This window comes from Cryptotermes secundus, unplaced genomic scaffold (assembly GCF_002891405.2).
Source record: "Cryptotermes secundus unplaced genomic scaffold, Csec_1.0 scaffold239, whole genome shotgun sequence".
Lineage (NCBI taxonomy): Eukaryota > Metazoa > Arthropoda > Insecta > Blattodea > Kalotermitidae > Cryptotermes > Cryptotermes secundus.
The window spans coordinates 824960-844028 of record NW_019734314.1 but is presented as its reverse complement, the minus strand read 5'-3'; the positions used below and the strand labels follow the sequence as shown (position 1 = coordinate 844028).

General features: G+C 38.5%; 2 protein-coding genes across 6 annotated transcripts in view; one reads left to right on the top strand and one right to left on the bottom strand.

Annotated features, from left to right (window-relative positions):
* The window catches only part of LOC111868529 (hamartin), a 64571-nt gene extending 55014 nt beyond the window's left edge, over positions 1 to 9557 (top strand). For all 5 annotated transcript variants that reach the window (XM_023859241.2, XM_023859243.2, XM_023859242.2 and 2 more), the window contains 4 exons: positions 3408 to 3645; positions 4955 to 5112; positions 5316 to 5603; positions 8493 to 9557. In XM_023859241.2, the coding sequence (XP_023715009.1) occupies positions 3408 to 3645; positions 4955 to 5112; positions 5316 to 5603; positions 8493 to 8612 (804 nt within the window). In that variant the 3' untranslated portion in view covers positions 8613 to 9557. The remainder of the gene's footprint in view (positions 1 to 3407; positions 3646 to 4954; positions 5113 to 5315; positions 5604 to 8492) is intronic.
* A 1658-nt stretch (positions 9558 to 11215) lies between these two features.
* Positions 11216 to 19069, bottom strand: part of LOC111868523 (putative RNA polymerase II subunit B1 CTD phosphatase RPAP2) — an 11646-nt gene continuing 3792 nt past the window's right edge. The window contains exons 5-7 of the mRNA XM_023859230.2: positions 16696 to 17778; positions 14098 to 14247; positions 11216 to 13365 (exon numbers count right to left, since the gene is read on the bottom strand). Of these exons, the coding sequence (XP_023714998.1) occupies positions 13206 to 13365; positions 14098 to 14247; positions 16696 to 17778 (1393 nt within the window). The 3' untranslated portion in view covers positions 11216 to 13205. The remainder of the gene's footprint in view (positions 13366 to 14097; positions 14248 to 16695; positions 17779 to 19069) is intronic.

The window sequence follows — 19069 nt, the reverse complement described above, 5'->3', positions numbered from 1 at the left end:
CCGTGGAAGGACGACCAGAACAAGGTTTGTCATCAATTGACATTTCACCATTTTTGAAATGGGAAACCAACTCAAGCACATGAGTTTTCCCCATAGCATCGTCCTTGTACGCCGTTTTTAACATTTCAAGAGTTTCTGTTCCACTTTTCCCGAGCAAAAAGCAGAATTTCACTGCCGCACGCTGTTCACGAAAATCAGCCATTGCAAAAACAATGATCACACAAAATCGTTGTCACTATAAACTCTGCCGAAACTAGTCCTTACCTTCTGAAGCAACGGTAGTCGGCTTATCGACTCAGGAATGTTAGCTCTATGCGCTCATAGCAGCAAAACGCGGTACTACAAAATCTCTGCCCACAAAAAAATCAGTTCGGTTTCTTTTGGGTACCCCATTGTATGTCTCATTCATCTCTGTTACTAGTCTTATGGTTTTATTGCCAACATGCACCTCTCAGTGGAGGATTAACATCATTCAAACACTGTGAAGATAGAAGAGATGAGACTTTAAATTCAGAAACAGAAATGTGTGTTTCAGCTGAACTGACTCAGTTGTGTAGGCCCATAGCTTTAATAATTTTGTTGCAATGTAAAGTGAGGTTTTTGGGAACATCACATTATAGACTTGGAAGGATTCTGACAATGGTGTATGCTGTACAGAACTATAAGGCTTATTTTGGGCTTTATCCATCGTCTGATATATATAAGACAAAAAACCACAAAGTTTCGGAGACTGGATCTGTCTCCATCCTCAGGTGGATGGGGCAGGATAGACCTATTCAGTTGGGCCCGTTAGAAAGAGTGATTGAGACTAGCTCTTTCTGATGGGCAAAACTGAGTAGGTCTATCCTGCCCCATCCACCTGAGGACGGAGACATCCAGTCTCTGAAACATTGTGGTTTTTTGTCTTATATATACCAGACGATGGATAAAGTCCAAAAGAAGCCTTATAATTCTGTATCACATCATATAGCCAAGCAGGACAGTGACTTAGGGTGGCTAACTACTAATCCAGCTTGTTTCACACAACATCCCTCTAGTCAAAAGATGACTTCCACTTCTCCTTTTGTCCAACACTGAATCTGCCATGTGAAATCTTTCTACTCTTTCATTGTTTTTCATGGTCTTATAAAACCAATATTCATTAGATCATATGACATTTTCTCTATGATGAATACTTTATGAAAATGCAGGTATCCTTCAATTTATGAAGGTAATTCATTCCATGAAAACTGTTTGTAAGGTCAATATTTGTAAATCAAAAATGAAATTACCATTACTTCACATGTAACTGTCACCAAAATTTATTATGGTGAAAATGAAGTACATTAAGTGAAAAACAGGTACAAATTAACATGTTTTGTTGTAGCAAAACTTTATAAATTGAGTATTCATAAAATGAGGAATACTTGTGTTGTATAATGAAAGTCTTCATTTGACAGTATATTTCATTTCACAACTGAACTTGGCCCTGAGCTCTGTTTTGAATATGGAGCGATTACATGCACCAAAGTCCTTGAGAAGCCTGTCATCACTCAACCAGTTCAGAAATTCCACACCTTTTATGGAACCCGAAGGTTTATTATCATAATCACAAGATCCTGCCTCTCATCCTTGTCCTGTGCAAAATGAATCCATTTCACACCCTGTTTCTTTAAGATCCATTTTAGTATCCTTCCATCTGTACCTGTGACTTCCAAGTGGTCTCTTCCCTTCAGGCTTTCTGACCAAAAGTTTGTATGCATTTGTCAGAACTCACATGCATTCTGTGTGCTTCACCCATCTCATCCTCTTTTGATTTTATTTCCCTAACATCTGGTGAATAATACAAATTGTGACGTTCCTCGCTATGCAGTTTTCTCCCAGTCTTTTTCACTTCCTTCCTCTTGGGTCTAAATAGACTTATGTTCTCATTCGGTGTTCCAGACAGCTACTGATCACATTTAAATATGCTGACAGTTAGAGATGGAAATTGGCAGGTAGTAACAGTTCTGTGTGGTGAAAATAGAGAAACTGAAGCAAAGAAAATACGTAGGTCGTACTGAAAGTCATTTGCAACTTTTTTTTTTGCACGCAACCTGGGAACAGCAGACGAAAGAGAGTATGGTGATAGGTGGAACCAGCTGTTGTGTTAACCTTGAGTGTCTTATGACGTCAATAGCTGGCATCACATGACCAGTATCACTCCTAAGAAAATGGCTGACAGCGATATATCGTTTCGCCAACTTGCTGTCATCGAATTTCTTGTGAAAGAGGAAATCCCTTTTGCAGAAATTCACCAGAGACTTCAGTGTGCTTATGGAAGTGTGTGCATGGGTGTGAGCAGTGTTTGAAGATGGGTGAAACATTTTAAAGATGGGAATACCAGCACCGAGGATGAGCCTCGGAGCGGTCGTCCTCAAACAGCCTCAACTGAACGCAACAAGGAAAGAGTGGATGAGATCATTCTAGATGACAGGCGTGTGACTGGACACAATAGCCCGAAAACTTGGAATAGGGCACAGTGCAGTACAGGAGATGATTGAAAGCTTGGGCTATAGGAAAGTTTGTGCTCGTTGGGTCCCGCGGTTATTGACCGAAGATCGCAAAGGTCAGTGAAAGCCATCACCTCAGAACTGCTGCAGAGATATCGACATGAAGGCGATGATTTTTTGCTCTGTATTGTGACAGGTGATGAAAGCTGGTTTCACCATTTCGAGCCTGAAACGAAACAGCACAGAGTATGGAATGGCATAATTTGCATTCTCCATCAAAAAAGAAGGCAAAAGACAATGCCATCAGCTGCGAAGGTGATGGGCACAGTCTTCTGGGATGCAGAAGGGTTTATTCTGGCCGGATTCCTGGAACCTGGGCAAACCATCAATGCTGCTTGTTATGTCCAGATGCTCCACAAGCTCCGTCGCGCATTGCGCGATAAACGTCCAGGACGAAACATCATAATCCTGCATGACAACGCTCGCCTCACATTGGAAGCAATTGCAAAGATGGGGTGGGAAGTTCTTCCACACCCCTCCTATAGCCCTGATCTGGCACCCTCCGACTACCATCTTTTCGGATTTGTGAAGGATCAGCTGCGTGGACAACGTTTTGAGACAAGAGAGGCAATTCAGAAAGCAGTGCGTCAGTGTCTTCGGATGGCTGGAATGGAATTTTACAGAAGGGGAATTTTCAAACTCCCAGAACGCTGAGAGAAATGTGTACAAAGAATTGGCGATTATGTGGAAAAATAAAGAAAGGTCTGTAGATTGAGGGGGGTGTATTTGGTTGTCAATAATAAAGCATGTTACTTTACAAAAAAATGTTGCTCATGACTTTCAGTACGACCCTGGTAGTTAGCATGTGATACTTTTGTAGATATTGCACTGATGTGCCACTGAAAGTATTTTTAATGCTGTATGCTGTTTGTGTAGGAATTGCAGCAAGTGAAATCAGTGTTCTTTGAAGTTACAAATGAAATGCAACATGCAGTAGCAGAGGCAAGTGCAGGACAGCAGTTACGCAGCAACCTGGAAGAGTTACAGAAGGAACTCATTCTGATGGGAGAGCTGCAGCAGAAGTACAGAGATCGTTTCTCTCAGCTACCACTCCTCAGGCATTATGAAGAAGAGCAGGCACATTTGCATCACTCTTACCGTGAAGAACTCAAAGGTTTGTCACTGAATTCATTTACCACTAAAATTAAATAACTGGGGTTTGTGATACTAGAGGTTCTCATTGCTGTCTTCCAGAATATCTGTAAACCTCTACCAGACTACAGTGTATCACATTCCAGGAGATGCACTCTTTAATTGGAGATTTATTTTATTCTAATCTTTATTTATGGCCCAAATAATGTTACTTGAGGAAACATAAATTGTTTAATATTGCCTTGTTCATTTTGGCTTTTAGCTCATAGAATCACAGGCAACTGATATGAGATCTTGTTATTAAATAACCACACTGATTCTGTAAAACCAAAATATATTTTCTCTAAACTTTAGTGTGTTTAGGCACCTTGAAGGAGAATATTTGTACCAAAGAGGGATGAAGTGACAGGAGGGTGGAGAAAACTGCATAATGAGGACCTTCATAACTTGTACTCTTCTCCAAGTATAATTAGAATGATAAAGTCAAGGAGGATGAGGTGGGCAGGGCATATAGCACAAATGGGGGAGAAGATGAATGCATATAAGATATTTGTGGGAAAGTGAGAAGAACAGAGACCATGGGGAAGACCAAGGCGTAGGTGGGTGGACAATATTAGAATGGATCTTAGAGAGACAGGATGGGATGGTATGGATTGGATTGATCTGGCTCAGGATAGGGACCGGTGGAGGGCTCTTGTGAAGATGGTTATGAACCTTTGGGTTCCATAAAATGCTGGGAAATTCTTGAGTAGCCGCAGATTTGGCTTCTCCTCAAGAAGGACTCAGCTTCATAAGTAAGTAAGTAAGTAGGCACCTTCAAAGTACTGTACTTGTATTCTGACTTTATGAGTATATTCTGTCATCAAATTGTTCATATTCCCTTCAAAATGAGACCCTTTGAAAGAGATATTTAGCTTCTGGTGGAGGGGATCAGGTGAGTGCAATATATCATGGTATTTATTTTCTTAAAAGCCAAGTTATTATATAGACTTGTTTTAGAGGAAGAAGGTTCATAATGGATAACTTCTTTGAGACCAAAGAGCAGGTCAACATGATTTTGAACTTTGGTTTTGACATTCATTCTATTTTTGAGTCTTGTAGATTTTGGACTTGTCCTTTACAGACTTAGTTTTTGTTTCTTGGGTGATCTGCTGAACTTGTCTGACCACCAGTAATTTTTTTTTTGCCAGAAGGTTAACTTCACCCATTAATCCTTCTGAAATATTTGAGCAAATTTATCTTAACTATTTGCTGTGATATTTTGAAGTCTTATAAGATGATGTAACATTTCTTTCACTTGCATTTGTTTCATAGCATTTTGTTGCACACAGGAGTTAATGAGATGCTGGAATCACGGAACTCTCTCCTGGAAGCTGCAAAGGCACGGATTATTGAACTGGATTCTGTGGTGACACGACGAGATATGATTATTGCTGATCAGAAACGGATTTTGAAACAGGTTAAGGAGGAATATCAAAAGAAGTTAGAGGTACTTAATCTTTCTGTTGCTTCATTTAACATGTTCAAGCTTGCTGTGCTGTGTGTAACAATGGGAATGGCTGGAAAGTGTCAACCACAGTTTCTCCTTTTGAATCACAGTCATGCATCCCTTATGGGAAAATAAGAAAGTTTGTTGATAAAAACAGATTAGTTCAAAATGAATCCCATGTCATGTTTTTCTCCATAAAACAGGCAGTTGAAAGCAAGTGTGATACGCATCGTGCCATCAGACAAAGAATGGAAAGTCACGTATTGGAATTGTACCATCAGTTGGATATAGCAGAGAAGACTAGCAAGGTGAAAGGTTCAAGGTCACCAGACAGCAGTGCAGCCCATGAAGTCAGTGTCATTTCTGCAGGGTCAGCAGATAAGCCCAGTTTTAGTCCTCACAGTTCACCATTATCAGAGTCTCTGGGTTCAGCTGAAGGATCTCTGTCAGGCATTTTGAGTGGCAAGGATGTGGGGATGAAGAATTTACAAGTAAGTCTGGATTAGTGAATCTACTATTGAATTAAGAATTAAGAGAATATTTTCTTGTGTAGAGTTTATAAGTAGAAAAGTGATTAGGAATTATTTGTGGGAAATTGTTTTTATAAGTGTGCTGGAGACATATTGTCAATCAAGTACATTATTTTCACATTCCAGTTAACAAAAAACTTCTAACTAATTTTATTACATTTAAGGGTGTAGTTCTTGTATTTAATCTTACAATTCCCCAGAATCTTTTTCTTACAATGGCATTTTGTATGGAAAAGTGCTGAAACCTTCTCAGGCAATAGCAGTGTTAGTGTTGAGAACCAATGTTCAGAGATCTCAAGTCTTCATCAGCAGGTTCGATGTTGTGAATGACCATTCACTGATATGTAGTATCCCATGAGGAAAGGTCAGTATTCTGGGAGGTCATAGTATTGGTCATCTAAGCATAAAGTGTATGTGTATATGTGTCCTGTTCCAGACAGTTTCTGAGATAGAGCTATGAGGCTCGTCCACAGAGTAAGTTTCCCTGGGGCTGTTTGCAGAAATAAAACACAATTTCATGGAAATATTTATTGCAACAGATACAGCAAGTGTTCAGCTATTTTTCAACATAATCGGCACCAGAATTGAGACATTTGTCATACCGTGGGACCAACTTTTGAATACCTGTGTCGTAGAAGTCTGCCGCCTGGGACTGGAACCACNTGGAGATCACCCCGTCTGTCCCAGAATACCGTGCACATCACTTTCCGTGCCGACGTCTGCTTGAATTTCGTCTTACAGGGAGATCCACTGTGACGCCAATGCATTGACTGCTGCTTGGTTTCTGGGGTACTGTGTGCAATCCATGTTTCATCACCTGTGATGATCCGGTCCAGAAACTCGTCGCCGTCATCATGGTACCGCTGCAAAAAGGTCAATGCTGACTCCATGCGCTTTGTTTTGTGTTCTGGTGTCAGTTGCTTCGGTACACACCTGGCGCATAATTTCCTGAACAACAGGTGCTCCGTGACAATTTCGTGCAACAAGGTGCGGGAAATCTGTGGGACATGACAGCTGAGTTTCGCAATTGTGACGCAATGATTCTCCATAATGTGTTCCTGCACAAGCTCCACCAGGTCGTCTGTATTGATGGATGGCCGCCCACTGCGCTTCTCATCATGCACACTTTGTCTGCCTGCTGAAAATTGTCTGCACCAGCGACACACCATCTGCTTGCTCATGACGTTAGGCCCATAGACCCAGCACAGCTGACGAATTTCGATCGGCGCTATGCTCTGTGCATTCAAAAACTTTATCACTGGCTGCACTTCACAGTCGGTGGGAGTTGGAATAAGAGCTTCCATCTTCAACAGCTGCAACGATGCTACTGTGGGAACGCGGGAAATTCCGTTTGTGCATGCGCCATGCTACGTCATTGCTCTATCACGTACGCGCAGTCGCTTCGCGACTGTGCTAGCTGTGGGATGAGTGGGGAAACTTACTTTGTGGACGTGCTACGTATTTCACTGTATTCACTGCACGGTTCCAAAATTGTTGATAAGAAAGAGGTATTACATACTTNACGTCATTGCTCTATCACGTACGCGCAGTCGCTTCGCGCAATATAAAGGTTTGCTAGCTGTGGGATGAGTGGGGAAACTTACTTTGTGGATGTGCTACGTATTTCACTGTATTCACTGTACGGTTCCAAAATTGTTGGTAAGAAAGAGGTATTACATACTTTTTCTAGTACTGGTATTTATTGTTCAAGTGACAAAGTTGGTACAGTTTAACCTAGTATGACACATTTTTGCAAATTCCACCGTCAACATCAGTCCACTTTGCAGCTTTGTGTGATGGTGTGGCATGTTGCTCATCTCAGTGCATCTTGACATTCCTTTATGTGGGCAATAACTGCTGTACAGTGAAATGGCTTTATCTTAGAAACCACTTAGAATAGGAAATGTACATAATGCAGTTTTTTTTTCTCTTAGAATGACCAATCCCAGAATATTGCCCTTTCCTCCTAGGACATCCTGCATATACCAGTCTGACAAATTGGTACGTCATCCTGTTGGTGTACTATGTGTCAGGAGGGCTGAGTCAAATTGTGCAGTCACCCATCTGACTCTAACCCATCACCATGTTACTTAATCTTATATTCCTGTTGTCAGTTATTTTGTCTTCTTCATAGCATGCTCTTTCCTGTGTTTGTTTTCTTGGGATTTTCCTCATAGATCCGCCCTGCTGCTGCATAGTATACCAGCAGGTTTATGCATTGATTTGACAGACTGGTGTGTGTGTGTGTGTGTGTGGGGTCATTCACCACATTGACCCTGAAGATGATGATGCAGGACATCCCTGAAACATTGGTTTTTAACTCAACATTGAAATAGGTGATCTTCTGAGGAGATTTTAGTAAACCTATCCATTGTGAAAGCTTCAAGACTTACATCCTGTCATGATTTAAGGGAGTGACAATAGACAGGGTATACATTGGATGAATTAGATTTATTGGCCACTTGTACACACTGCTGAGAGCTACACTTTACAAATTACTGACCGACACAGACTAGTGTCCTCAGTCTATTACAGTCTCTACTAGCTGTTTCCACGTCACGTCCCTTCATTCAGCTGAACTGCTGAAAACTCCAGAACTCGACTGACCCTGCTTATAACTTTTTGGCACAAACAACACAGAGAACAGCATTTCCATTGTTATAGTCCAACAATACCTTGACTATTGCATAGAAACAGATGTTTATTTATTTGATTATCGCATAGTAATGGCTGTTGTTTACAGTCACCACTTAGCAACGGGTCTGTACCCCACAAAATTGTATGGAAAAGTTTGTAAGGTAGTGGTTCATCTTAGGTTGTATATGTACTAATTTTGTTATTTGTCTGCAGGTGATAGTGGATCAGCCAGAACAGCCTTCAGCAGATCAACAGCAGCCTGTAACATCACAACAGTCAGCCAGTATGGACATAGCAGCTGCAGATAATAGTATACCAGAGGAAGAGGGCTGAGGAGAATGAAAACTAATTATAATAATGGTGAGTACTGAGCATTAGCTACCAGGCTGATTGTAGTGGCCAGGAAGTTCAAGCTTTAATCTAGGCTGCATAATGTTGCAAGACTAGTTTTGAAGTTCCTCATAGGTCATACAGAGGCGGTTCTCAGACATCAGCCTGGCTCTCTCTGATACCCAGGGCATTTTATTGTCATAAATACAAGAATGTAAAAGTAAGCTTTACAGATATTTTTCATATCCCAGCAGAAGTGTGGGCCTTTATTCTCCTTAAGGTGCTCAAGCCATATATTAATGTAAGATAGAATAAATTAAATTTGTTGTTGCCAAATAAAAATTTCCATTTGAATCATATATAAGAAACTGGTTTTTGTTTGGTAACAAGTGTAAACATTCTTTGATATATATCAGAACTGCAAACAACTGGAATTATTAACCATGTCAGCTTTGTTCAATTCATAGTGTCATATTTGATGGTGAAATTTCAGTATTTATCAGTGTGACAGATCAGTTCGTTGGATTGATTGCCCAGTTCAAACATAAGCAAACACCTTTCTTTGTTATGATTTCAGTATGCTAAATATATGGTTTGCACTGTCACATTTTTAATATTCTGGCATAGAAGTATGTAATTTGGAAGTGCTCAGTGTTACAGTGATACTCATGAAAGTGTATGCTGCCAAGGATGTTCATCCCAAAGTCAAACTCTGTTGTATTTTTCAGGTATTGTATCATTTTGTAGCGCCTGTATGCTTTATTTTGTATGAATGAATGGTTCACCTTTGCGGTATGTTAAAAGATACAGTTTGTTCTATGATCCATGAAGCTTCATGTCTCTGTCTCAAATCATAGCATTATTGTATTGTTGTGGCTTATATGAAATGTTCAAAATGTGTAACTATTTTACAGTGAAATGTTATTAAATTCTTAAAGCAATTTATTACAATACTGTATACAAGTTTACCTCCTGTTGTCAAAATGGTGCTGGTGTGTTTCCCTTTTCATTCAACATTTTTCCCAGCATCTCCATAGAGATTTATGTCCAGTTTTTGTTGGCAGTTCCATAATAAGTAGCAGGGCCAACCAAAGTTCCCATCTGGGGCTGCACATTTTACATACCTTTTATTTTTGTATGAATTCTTTTTTGTCTTGTCCATGTGATGATAAAAGATTTATTCTTGTAACTGACCATCTACAATTACCACAGTTTCTTTTAAGATCATACACTGTGTGTCCAGGATCCGTTAGGACCCTTTTTTTTTTATTTTGCACTGCAATGCCACCTGTTCGCAAGTTCTGGTGTTAAGATTCTTGAAGTTTCAGCTGTGGCTGTCTATAATTTCAAAGCGCAAGCATCGCTGCATCATGTGTTCTGACCTTGAATATAACAGTACTGTTCTGATGCTCGTCAGAAAATGGTGGTTGAACAGAGAGCCAACATCAAATTTTGTTTTAAGTTAGGCAAAACAGCCAGAGAAGCATACAAAATGATGAAAAGTGTGTATGGTAGTGATTATTTGAGTCACTCAAACATTTTTCGATGGAATGCTGTATTTCGTGACAGCAGAGAGGACATTGAAGATGTTCCACGTGCATCAAAGCCGAGAACAAGTCGCACTGAAGAAAATGTGAGAAAAAAAGTGACCAAAATCCTTGCATCAGACAGATGTCTTTCTGCAAGACTCATCGAGGAGCTTTTGGGAATACCAAAAAGTACTGTGCATCAAATTTTGACTGAGGATTTGGGCAAATGGAAGGTCTGTGCATGGTTTGTACCGCACATGCTGTCAGGTGATGAAAAACATGCCAGAGTGGAACACTGCAAAGACATGTTACGGTCAGCCCAAAGTGATACAAAATTTACAAAATCGATTGTTACTGGTGTTTTCAATATGAGCCTCTCACAAAGCGGCAGAGAGCAGTGTGGTTGATCCCAAAGAAGCTGAAACCAAAGAAAGTGCGCATGCAAAAGAGTTGAGTAAAGACACTGCTGTTTTCTTCGATTCCAAAGGAATCTTTCACAAGGAATTTGTGCCAGAAGGTCAAACAGTGAATTCTGATTATTATCTTGGAGTCCTCAATCATTTGTGGGTGAGAATTCTTCAAATTCAACCTGGATATCAAGAGCAAGGTTCCTGGTTGCTCCTCCACGATAATGCCCCACCCCACAAATCGAAGGTTGTAAGTGATTTTTTGGCCAGAAAAGGGATCACAGTCCTTGATCATCCTCCATATTCGCCAGGTTTGGCTCCAGCAGATTTCTGGTTGTTCCCAAAAGTTAAGTTGACGATGAAAGGAGACCATCACGACACCATCCAGGACTTCCAAAGGGAATCTACCGCAGTTTTAAATGCGATTCCACAAAAGAAGTACAGTGACTGTTTTCGAAAACTTTTCATTCAATTCCAGCTATGTATTGATTCAGAAGACTATTTTGAATACAAAGAGTGAAAATTTGAAAATAATTCACATCTTGTATTTTTAATGAACACAGTCCTAACAGAACATGGACACACTGCGTATGACATATCTCTCGTACTGCATTGTTCATATACGTGTCAGATGCTTCACTCAAAACAAGAACATCTCTTTAATTTTTNGGGGGGGGGGGGAATTTGTCATCACTTGGAGAGCAACATCAAGATTCCACCAGCCCCGATGAGTGGTCATTATGATATACCTATTCTCCAAATTTTCACAAGTGAAAAACAGGTGTTTTTAAAATGTATTGACCAAAAGCATGTCTTATTGCAGCATAATGGATTATAGTGATAGACTGTCCCCAGTCAATTTGGAATTGAAGTGACTCGGAAGTTGTGGTCCCTAATGAGAGGGTTCAGTTGACTCAGAAGACTGGAATATTACAATAAACCTCATGGAATCTGAAGCACAGATTTTAGTAATATAAGACCCGAATTTGTATATAAGTTACTGTATGTTAGAAATTTACACCGTAAATATATTTTGCATTATTTAATAATATGTCAGTTAACTTAGCAAGACTTCAATTAGAAATTGAGCATTCTGCACTAACGAGCATATGTGAGGGAAGACTGTTAATTCTGGGACTGAGTATTTGTGTTTTTATCCTCTTAAAATATTCTCTTCTTTACTGAACACCATAATTTCAGCAGTTCTCTGATTTGATGCAGTTCTGATACTATTCTTTCAGGGTGATGTTTATTTCCTGTGCTACAATTTGGATAGTCACTGGGTTTGCACCATATTGATTCTGGGTCACTTTCAGTTTTAGAAACAAAAAGAAAAGTCATTAGATCCTAAATCCATGAATGAGGTTAATGGGGAACCAATGAAATACTGTGCTTGTTCAATAATTTTTCCTTATGAAAAGTGCTTAGTGAACCAGTATGTAGTCATGATGCAACATCCTCAAACTTGACTTCCATTTTTTTGGGACATTTCCATCAAACTCTTGTTGCAGCTGTTTCAGCATATCTAAATACAACGTTTTATTGACTGACACTATACATTCTCTCACAAACACATGTTTGGTCAGTGTAGGATGGTGGAGGTGGTTGGAACATGGATCAGTTTTGCTGGAAATTCTGCCCTTTTTAAACGGAACACTCAAATGTTCCACTCTGGCTGAGAATTTCTTCACTGATTACATATTTAGGCATTTCATTGGTTTATGTGGCTCTCTCTCCAACTTCACACACTTCTCTTCACAGAACATGTATCATTTCATATCACCCATTTCACAACATGCTGATTGCTGTGAAGTTGTATACAGAACAGGGTTTAGTCACAACTGACAACAGGATCATATGAGCAGAACTCATGAAGCATAATTTCCTGTTGCATAGAGTTCTAGGCCTACATATCTGTAATTGCTGTTGTTTTTTTTATGAAGAAATTGTTACTTAAATACAGATTCTGTATATGTTCAATTTGTTGGACATAACCACAAAGAATTGCCCCAGATCACAGTAGAAACATCACAGTCTATAAATGGAATATAGATGAATTCCAAGGAAAATTTTAACATGCAATTCAGTAGGACAACGAAATATAAAACATCATCAGTAAAGGTGGAGGGACCAACATACTTTTCACGAGCACAGAACAGACCAATCATAGCCTAATGCATGATGATGATATGATCATGTACAGACAGATTGTCATCTGGCGTGAAGACTCTACATGGCAACGTTTTACTTACGTTTTTTAATATGTTCATTTATTTTTTAAATTCCACAACTGACAATCAAGTCTGTCTTATGTACAGTAGAATGCCGATTATCGGAATTACTGATTAACCAAATCACCACAACCAACGAATGCATCTGTTAAATAAACATAAGTGTTTGACTAATAAAAAAGTATTTTAAAATGTTAATGCATAATTAAATGCATTAATTTTTCATGTATCACGTGTTTTAGAAGTTTTTTTTTTACTTTTCATTTTTATAATAGTACAATACATTATAATATTCTTATAAAAGTGTTTTTTTCATAAATAAGAATTTAATCCAATTATCCAAATACTTGATTATCTGAACTACTCTTGTCACAGATCAATTTGGATGATTGGTCTGTCACTGTGTTCTGGTAAAAACAAACATGTTCTTTATTGCTTGCGCAATAAATTGTCTATATCTGTCAACCAAGCCAGCAGTCTATCCAAGTAGCCTCCATCTTGCTGAAAACTCATTAGCATCATGGTTGTGTACTTTATCACTTGCTCATTGTCCAGAAGAATTTGTAATCTCATATCCTTTATGGACAACCTGCAAAAGAAGCAGCAAACTCAAATATGGGGATATTTCATGTCATCCTTATATAGGTACACAGCTATTCAAATATAGCAGAAAGTCTTCAATATTGTACTTTGGTTTTTGCTTCTTTGAGGGCCTGTGTAGGAGAGGGTGTATCTTATTAAGAATTGGTAATGTTACGTGGGGTGTTAGTAACATCCAAGGGTGTGATATCTACGGTAGGACAGGCTTTACAGTCGTGAGTTTCTGTGAATGATACATTTATACCTACCATAAATAAACATAAAGACCAGTTAAGTATGGAAAATTACAAATAACCGTCATCCATTAATAAATATAACACATCCTCAGATGTTGCAGAACATCCTATATTTTTACCTCAAGTTTTCTTTAAAGATAATTCAATACTGCAAATGGTCTGTGGTCTAGTGGTTTGATTCCTGGAGCTACCAGATTTTCTGAGAAGTAATGGGTCTGGAATGGGGACCACTCAGCCTCAGAGGATAATTGAGGAGCTGTTTCAAGGAAATAGCAGCTCCAGTCTAGAAAACCAAGATTAATGGCCTTGTGGATCTGTTGCACTGACCACATGACACCCTCTATCTGCTAAAGTTGGCACTAACTTCGCCGACAAGCAATGGTCGCTCGGTCGGTATAGTTCACCACTTGCAAACTACAGGCCATGGAGTTTAAATAACTTAGCTACATAATGCATCTAAAATGGCGCAGAAATAGTGAACTTACATTTTAATAATGATAAGGCCAATCAGACTCCATTCAGGTGGTTTGAAAGTGATGTTGTTGGCTCCAAATGTGAAGGTGGTAACAAGACTTCGAACGTCTCCACTGATATCACGTGATGATAAACCAAATGTCCGTAGTAAATCAGGTAAACTGAAAAGGAATATATACATATTATTTTCTGGCAATTATGGTTGGTTACATATTTTAGCACATTGTACAAAACAAGATCCTCAGAATGGGACAGATATTTTCAGTTATTCTGAAGTATAAATGAAATAATATTCTTTAAAATTGGGTACATGATTCTTGGGATGTTAGTTTTTGGCAGTATGAACTACAGTAAATGTCTGTTGAATTTTCTTGGGGCCTTTCATGGCTTTGAAGGGAAAACTTATAGCTTACATCACATTGTGTCAACTGAAAAATTAAGTCACCTTGCATGTACAGAAATCGCCTAGAAGTCTGAAATCAAGAAATCATGTTAATCCATTTTACTGTTAAATTTAAGAAAAATACCTGTATGTTAATGTGAACACTGGTATGTGTCTATCTTAGGTGCCAAGTAATGTAATTAAGGCATATAATTTATTTATTAAAACCATCACAACACAACTATATCAAGGTCAGTGCCTACTTTGGCTCTGCTACATGTTTCGGCTATTAATATTATTACATCTACATCAAGAGTCTGCAAAACAGTTTATTATATATATACAAAATATAGAAAACTCCAATTTGTCCGTAGGAACACAACAAAATCATAAAAACCAACGACTGACTCAATGATGTAAAGCAGGCATGTCCAACGCGTCGATCATGGGTCAATTTTTGGTTGATCTCATAGGTCTATAAGGAAATTATACGTGAAAAGCATGTAAATTCACTTGTAATATAATATGATTATATTCAGATTTTGATGGGAAAATATGTGTTAAAGCAGTCTGTACTTTCAATGTATGTTGCTTTTACAACAAACATCATGTGTTGTGTTAGTTTTGACACTAAAAAGTCGATCACAACCTGTTTGAAGTTGGACATACCTGATGTAAAGCACCAATCAAAGAATTTTATTCTTGTTTTATACTATAACTTTTGTTTTATATTGTGACGTGTCGTGCTTGCTGGATGCCCCCTCCTCGGGAGCTGACGTGCCGAGTCCCAGCATCCTGGTAGCTATGCAAAGCGAGTCAACAGCGGTGATGTCATAAAGGGATACCGCGGTTGCTAGGCAGCAGTAAACAACTCCGTACAGCGTTGCTAGTAACATGGCACCAGACAACAATGGTGCCTATTACGTGGCCGTATTCTGTGTTGTCCAGAACGAGGCTACATAAGGGGCAGCAAAGGCTATTCACAGTTAGTTCCGAGTCAGTTCTCGAGTTCTCTAGTTACGAGTTCCGAGCAAGCCTACGAGCGAGTGTGTTATCAACAGTTCTCCAGTGAGCAGACTACAGTTGGAATATAGCAGCCGTCGCGGAAAGAAGAACCGGACGTGTGTGTGATTGTGTAACTGGGAGCGTGTGATACAGTGATACAAAGCTCCCCTACTGTAAACGTGTAGACCACTGAAGACAGAGTGAACTGATTTGTGCATAGGGTTATAAAGTGTGAAACCCTGCAACAGTGGTAACAGATTATTGCGATTAGGGTTATAAAGTGTGAAACCCCGCAACTGTGTGATAATTAATTGTAGCCGTTACTTGTAGGTTGTTGAATAAACCAATTAACGATCTCTACAGCGTATTCAGTAACGAAAACACGTTACAACATAATCTAATTTATTGTATTTTTATGCCAAGTATTTTAATATAATTAATATTATTGTATCAAATTTTATTAGTACTGCAGTTCAGTCATGTATATATATTAGCCATGTATTTGCCTGAAGATGACTTTTAATAGCCGAAACATGTAGCAGAGCCAAACTAGGCACGGACCTTAATATAGTTGTGTTGTGATGGTTTTAATAAATAAATTATGTATATAACACAACAGGATGCATGAAATAAAAAAAATAATTAAGACATGGCTACTTTCATAATTCATGCAAAATAGCTATTAGCTAAAACTTTTACTCCCCTTCTAGTGCACTTTACAGAGAACAGACAGCACATAACTGCACTTATTCATCTTTTGTGCGGCTGTAAAATTATATCCTACCATTTGTATGTGCATGTTCTTGTGTTGTAACCATGCATGCTATCATCGCACAATTCACAGCTATAACAGGGTTCTTTGCATTTAAAATGTTCATATGTTGAAGTGGAAATATTAGCCCCCCTATGCCCTTCCTAAAGTAGCATTGTCTGGGACCTGGGAAATGCAATTAAGTGGCATGAAATTGAAAGGAAGTGTCGTGGAATAACTCTTTGCCCTTGAGTCTGGCTTATCATTAGTGGGTAAGCAGTTAAATTAACAGTTAACAAACTGTATATGCAGTTTTACTCTCCCTTAATTTTGAGGAAGATGTAAGACATTTTCCACTGTGTAATTTCCTGTATCCTCCAAGTCATACTCATTGCTGCAAGAGTTCCTCTAGCATTATAGAAGATATGCTTTTTGTTGTTTTCAACTAAATAACTAGAAGAATTATCTTACATTCGATTCAGACGATCCAACACAATTCTTCTGCGGAGAGCATTCTGGGCATGGAGATCAACCAATGGTAGTACAGGTGTAGAATCACTGTCTGTTTCAGAAATGCTTATGCTGTCTACATCTTCATACACTGTCTTGCCCTGATAATATGACCTTACTTTAAGATCCATTTTCTTTGCTTCTTCTCTCACTGCGCTATAATCTGGAAGAGGCTTTGTTACTATTTGATGATCATACTCTTGATCTTCAATCTCTAAGATATTCAAGTGGCGGCAGATGGCCAAGTATTGCTCTTGGGTTTTGGAATCCCATGAAGCATTGTGTGTCCCCTTATAATACTCCTTTATGCAGTCCCCCTTTTCTTGTACCATTTCTTTAAGCTTTTCTTTTCCAAAAAGAAAACACATTGATTCAATTGTGAACCAATCATACAGACATTTTTCAATATAAATTACTGCATTTGTCATACAAGGAATATTCAAAGATTTTTTGTTTGACTCTCTTTTCTTGGGTATTGATTTTTGTATTTTACTACATACTGATTTTGGAGAATTGCTTAAAATATCATAGGCTTCGTTTTCTTTGACTGTATGAATTATGCTACTCTCACATGCAACATATCTGAAATTATTTGAGATTTCACCCCTCTTTTCAGTGCTTTTATCAGGCTGTTCTGTTCTGTTACTACCTTCCTGAGAATTCTGAACATTTTGTCTCTCAGTTGTGTTGTAAGTTTTCTTGGTTTGTTCTGCTTTGTCTGTATGAACATTTTCTACTGTTCCATCTTGGAATTCCAATTGTTCTGCACTGTTTGTTTCTTTACAGCCACTCTTAACTGAATTAAATTTATCCTTTACTTCTGCTTTGTTCTTATCCCCCTGTTTCTTAGATGTACAATTTTCTGTTCCTGAGTTTCTTTTTTTGTCTTTCTTTTCAATATCTGATACCAACTGTGAAAGAGACTCTCTTGTAAACTGTAACACTGAAGTGAATCTGTTGGATGTCTCTTCTTCATTCAGTTGTTTTAATTCTTCTTTTAATGCACTGTTTTGACCAACATCTATCTCTTCCCCAATGCCACCACTGGAAAGAAAAAAAAGGTGAACCCCATGAATTTCAGTGCCATATGCAAGATGGTGTTGTATATAATCATGCATTATTTTTTAAAAGATGGATTGAAACCATACAAATTGAACATTATAAATATGGGTCACTGATGAGAATGTACCAGCAAATGGTACATTCCTCATTAGAATGTTAGTGAGTGGCTACAGCCTGGACAGCTTGGTTTTACTCCTGGCAGAGGCAGCATGTTTTTCTCTTTGACACTACACCTAGGTTGACTGTGGGGCCCACACTGCCTCCTGTCCTATAGATGTTGGAGCCAAACAGGTCACATCATAAAGCTGACCCAATCATTTTCATCTAGTACAAAGGTTAAGAATGTGTGGAGATTTACCTCAGCTTCCCACTATATATTCATGGTGTAGCACTTTAGCATGTGGACATCTTGACCTTTATTAATACAACATTTATTGTTAGAGATACTGGGTTTTCGGACTTTATCCATCGTTCTTGTTCTTGTGCAAATCGCACTAACAGTGTTTAACTGTATATGATAAGGCAATGTATATAACCATTTCCAGAGATTATGTATTGTTACAGATTCTAGTCAGATGCCTCACTTAGGTGGAAACAGCAATGTTTTAGTCACAGTTCTCAAGATATCCTAAATTTGAATGAAATGTCATGAGGGGCAGTTTTTTATTAAAAAAAACGACAATCTGTTTCACTTTTCTCTTTGCTTAATATTTTAAGTCAAACTCTCCATCCTGATGTTTGCACCTGAAGACTGGCAAGTTATGAGCATCATACTCCAAATTTATTAGCTTTACTGAGTGTCAGTATGAGAGAAATAACATTCCTGTAGTTACACGTAATTGAAATCAGTATTTGGTTGATATTTCCCATAAAACAACAAAGTGCATCAGGTTTTATTTTGAGAGCTGCAGTAGGGTTGAATGCAGACAAATATTTAAAAAAAAAAAAAAGTTTATTTCACCTTTAATGCTCAATCCATCAAATTCCATATTGTTTACTTACAAAATACCATTAAGATGCCTGAGTTCATCACCAGTAATGCACAACTATTGTAATTTTTAGGTTATATACAGGGTGTCCCAGGAGGAATGTGCCAAACTTCGGGAGGGTGTTCCTTATGTTAAAGTATGCCGATATAACCCAAAACACCTATGTCCAAAGTTGAACGGTTACGGAGATAATGGCCCGAGAAGTGTCAAACTTTGACCGGGGTTACACACTTGTTGATTACAAAATACATATTAAAACTGGCAGGAATATGTGGATTCTGTAA